Source organism: Nicotiana sylvestris, chromosome 1 (assembly GCF_000393655.2).
Source record: "Nicotiana sylvestris chromosome 1, ASM39365v2, whole genome shotgun sequence".
In the NCBI taxonomy this organism is placed as follows: Eukaryota; Viridiplantae; Streptophyta; class Magnoliopsida; order Solanales; family Solanaceae; genus Nicotiana; species Nicotiana sylvestris.
In genome coordinates this window covers 120,338,795-120,342,105 of record NC_091057.1, presented here as the reverse complement: position 1 = coordinate 120,342,105, position 3,311 = coordinate 120,338,795, and the positions used below count along the sequence as shown (strand labels likewise).

General features: G+C 30.1%; 1 protein-coding gene across 1 annotated transcript; it reads left to right on the top strand.

The window, feature by feature from the left end:
• Positions 1-328: 328 nt before the first annotated feature.
• On the top strand, positions 329-2,894 carry LOC104236715 (WEB family protein At1g75720). The gene is made up of 2 exons (XM_009790699.2): positions 329-881; positions 2,292-2,894. The coding sequence occupies exons 1-2, from the start codon at positions 431-433 to the stop codon at positions 2,609-2,611; spliced, it is 771 nt and encodes a 256-aa protein (XP_009789001.1). The 5' UTR covers positions 329-430; the 3' UTR covers positions 2,612-2,894.
• Positions 2,895-3,311: the final 417 nt, after the last annotated feature.

Sequence of the window (3,311 nt, the reverse complement as noted above, 5' to 3'; positions counted from 1 at the left end):
ATTATTATACCTCTGTCTCAAACTCATGGTGATTGACAACTAACTAAAATTGCACCAAAACTTAATTTTAAGCACTGTTGTTGTATGTATTGTATTCCTTTGTTTCTTTTGCATGGTGATGGTAGTTGAGGAGTCTACTTCTTCCAACTTCAAAATCCCTTGTAACTTAACCTTCAAACTGCAGTATCTCTATATCCATCTCTTCACCAGCTAGCCATTAGAGTACTGGCCTGGCTAGCGTATGTACATATCTACGACCCCTCACCCTGCCTGCACCACACGCACTAGATCAATCCCCATTTCAAAATCTCTTCTGAATATTTGAAGTAAAAGCAAAGAAAACTCTCATCAAACCAACCTTATAGCAATCATGATCTAATAATATTTTCTCCTTCCATTTTCACCTCACAGAAAAGAAAAAAACACCAATATGGAAACACCAAAAAAAGAAGCTGTGGATTTTCATTCCAACGTGGATTCTTCACGGCCTTTTCGTTCAGTCAAAGAAGCTGTAGCCATCTTTGGGGAGAGATTCTTGGCTAAAGAAATTTATTCTCCCAAACCTTTCACGTTTCCAACTCAAGAAAGTCCGTGGAATAATAATTTTTCTCCAAGTCCTCGAAGTGTTAATTATTCCCAAGAAATTATTACCACCGCCACGTCATGGAAATCTGCTTCATCACCAAGTCCTCAAGATTTCAACAATGATCCTCTTGTTGTGGAAGCACTGAAGAAACTTGAAACTGAGCTGGAAGAAACAAAGACAGAATTGAAGCTTTTGAAAGCAAGAGAATCTGAGACTGAAATTGCGTTAGCTTCTTTAAACGCGGAGCTTCATAAGAACATGTCGAAACTAGCACAAGCTGAAGCAGCTCATGCAGGTTAGAGGCCAATTCATGACTTTATCTTAATTTAGTTTCAAGTTTTGAGTTTTCTGAAAATATGAGATCATAACGGGAGTATATATGACTGGAATTTTTCATTAAAGGAAAATGTTGTCGGTAAGAAATTCATTTTTTGGAGTTTCGTTGCTAGAAAATGTTCTTCCTGCAGGAGTTATTTTTCTTAATTATTTTGACTTGTAATTTCAGATTACTTGCTCTTATAATACTTTTAGCGGAAGTCGTTTTTCTTAATTATTTTGACTTTTAACTTCAGATTAATTGTTCCAATATTTGATTTCACCAAAACGTTCCAAGATGCAAATATTACTATTACTCATAGTTTAATATATATTTTTCTAAAAATATTTTTCACGCCATATCCTTCCTTTTTTTCCGAAAGAGAAGTGGGGTCCGTACAAAATTGATGAGGAAGAAATCCTAATAAATGGAACGGACAAATTAAAGAATAAATTTCAGTGCTCTCACCTTATTGAGACAAGCTATAACAATATTAATACTAATAGTCCAATTTATGATTAGAGGATTGTTTATGTTACACACTAGCCCGTTTGGACATAAGAATTTTTTTTACTTTTTTCTGAAATCAGCGTTTTATAAAAAAATTAATTTTCACTTGAAGATGCATTTTGAAAATTTTCGAAAATTTGAAAAATTCCACAAAACTGATTTTCAAAATTTTCAATCAAATCACTCTTAAAACTTCAAAAACAACCCAAAATTATGAAGCCGTTTGGACATAAGAAATTTTTTCCTTTTCTTATTTTCACTTTTTTTTAAATCAGCGTTTGTTCATAAAATTTTCAATTTTCACTTGAAGATGCATTTTGGAAATTTCGAAAACTTGAAAAACTTCAAAAAACTGTTTTTCAAAAATTTCACTCACAAAACTTCAAAAACAACCCAAAATTATATTCATGTACAAACACAACTCTAAATTTCAAATACCATTTTCAATTGAAAATTTTCACCTTGTTTTGAAATTTTACAATTCTTATGTCCAAACGCCCACTATATTCATGTCCAAACACAACTCTAAATTTCAAATACCATTTTTACTTGAATTTTTTTCCCTCTATTTTGGAATTTTACAATTCTTATGTCCAAACGCCCACTAAAAGACATTGTTCACAAAATAGAAAATATTATAGGGAAACAACTTTTATGAAAATGACTTCTATCGCACTATACATATACATAAATATATATATATATATATATATATATATATATATATATATATATATATATATATATATATACATTTTTTTTTCTTGTGGCACTCAATATTTGTACTAAATTTTAAGATTTATCACACATACACTTTAATTTTATTGTCTGGATTAAGAATTGTGAGTTCACTTGACTACATCCCTGCTATTAATGCAGGTGCAATGGCGGCGTCAAGATCAGTGAAAATTAACAATGAAGATTATTACGGTAATATTAATAATCATCCTAAAGGGGAGGATAATAAGCTGAAAAAGGAAATGAAGGTGAGGTGGGAGTCATCACCAACTTTAGCAGAGATGTTAACAATTGGAGATACAGATCTTGGGTTGTTTGGATCATCTGGTAAGAAAAAGGATAAGAAGAAGACAATGAAGAAGAAGCCTATCATTCCTCTTGTGGGAGACTTGTTCTCAAGGAAGAAAAAATCTCCAACTACTATGGATAATCCACTCTTTTCTTCTTCTCATCTCTTCTGAATTGAAAAAAAAAAAAAAGAGACAACAAAACAGAATAAGAACTTCATCATTTAAGTAACTTAATATTTTTTCTATGCTCTTTCTGCTGAGATTTAAGAACAACGGACCAGCTGCTTGTGGGTGTCGAACATCATGAGAAAACACCGTCTCTTTAATTCGTGTGTATGTGTGATAATGCTAGTTTTTTGTTTGTTTTTTTCCTCTCCAAATTTTTATGTATATTTCAATGTTCAATATTTCTGTGTCAATGATTTTACTTACGTTATTCTAGTATTATTATTAATTACTGTGAGCACGTAATTTTTCCCCTATATGAATTACTCCTACAGAATCCTAGAGAAATAGATTTTTCTTTTAAATATTTGTCATTTTAGGAATTTTTGTGGAATTTTCTTAATTATTAGCATTTTTCTGTGCATGTTTATTTTTTATTTAATTCATGAAAATACAAAAATACTCTGCATTTGTATTTAGGAATTATTTTTACATTTTTAGGTTAATTGGTAAATTAGTTGTTTTATAAAAATGAAAAATCACAAAAAAAAAATGATTCACTTTGCATTTTAAACTTTTTAATTTTTAATTTTATAGTTCTTCTTTTAATTTAGAAGTTAATTATTTTTTGTAAATACTATGACGAGTAATTAGCTTAATTGGGTAAGTTAATTAATTTAAGAGTTAATTTAGGTTTTAATTTAAT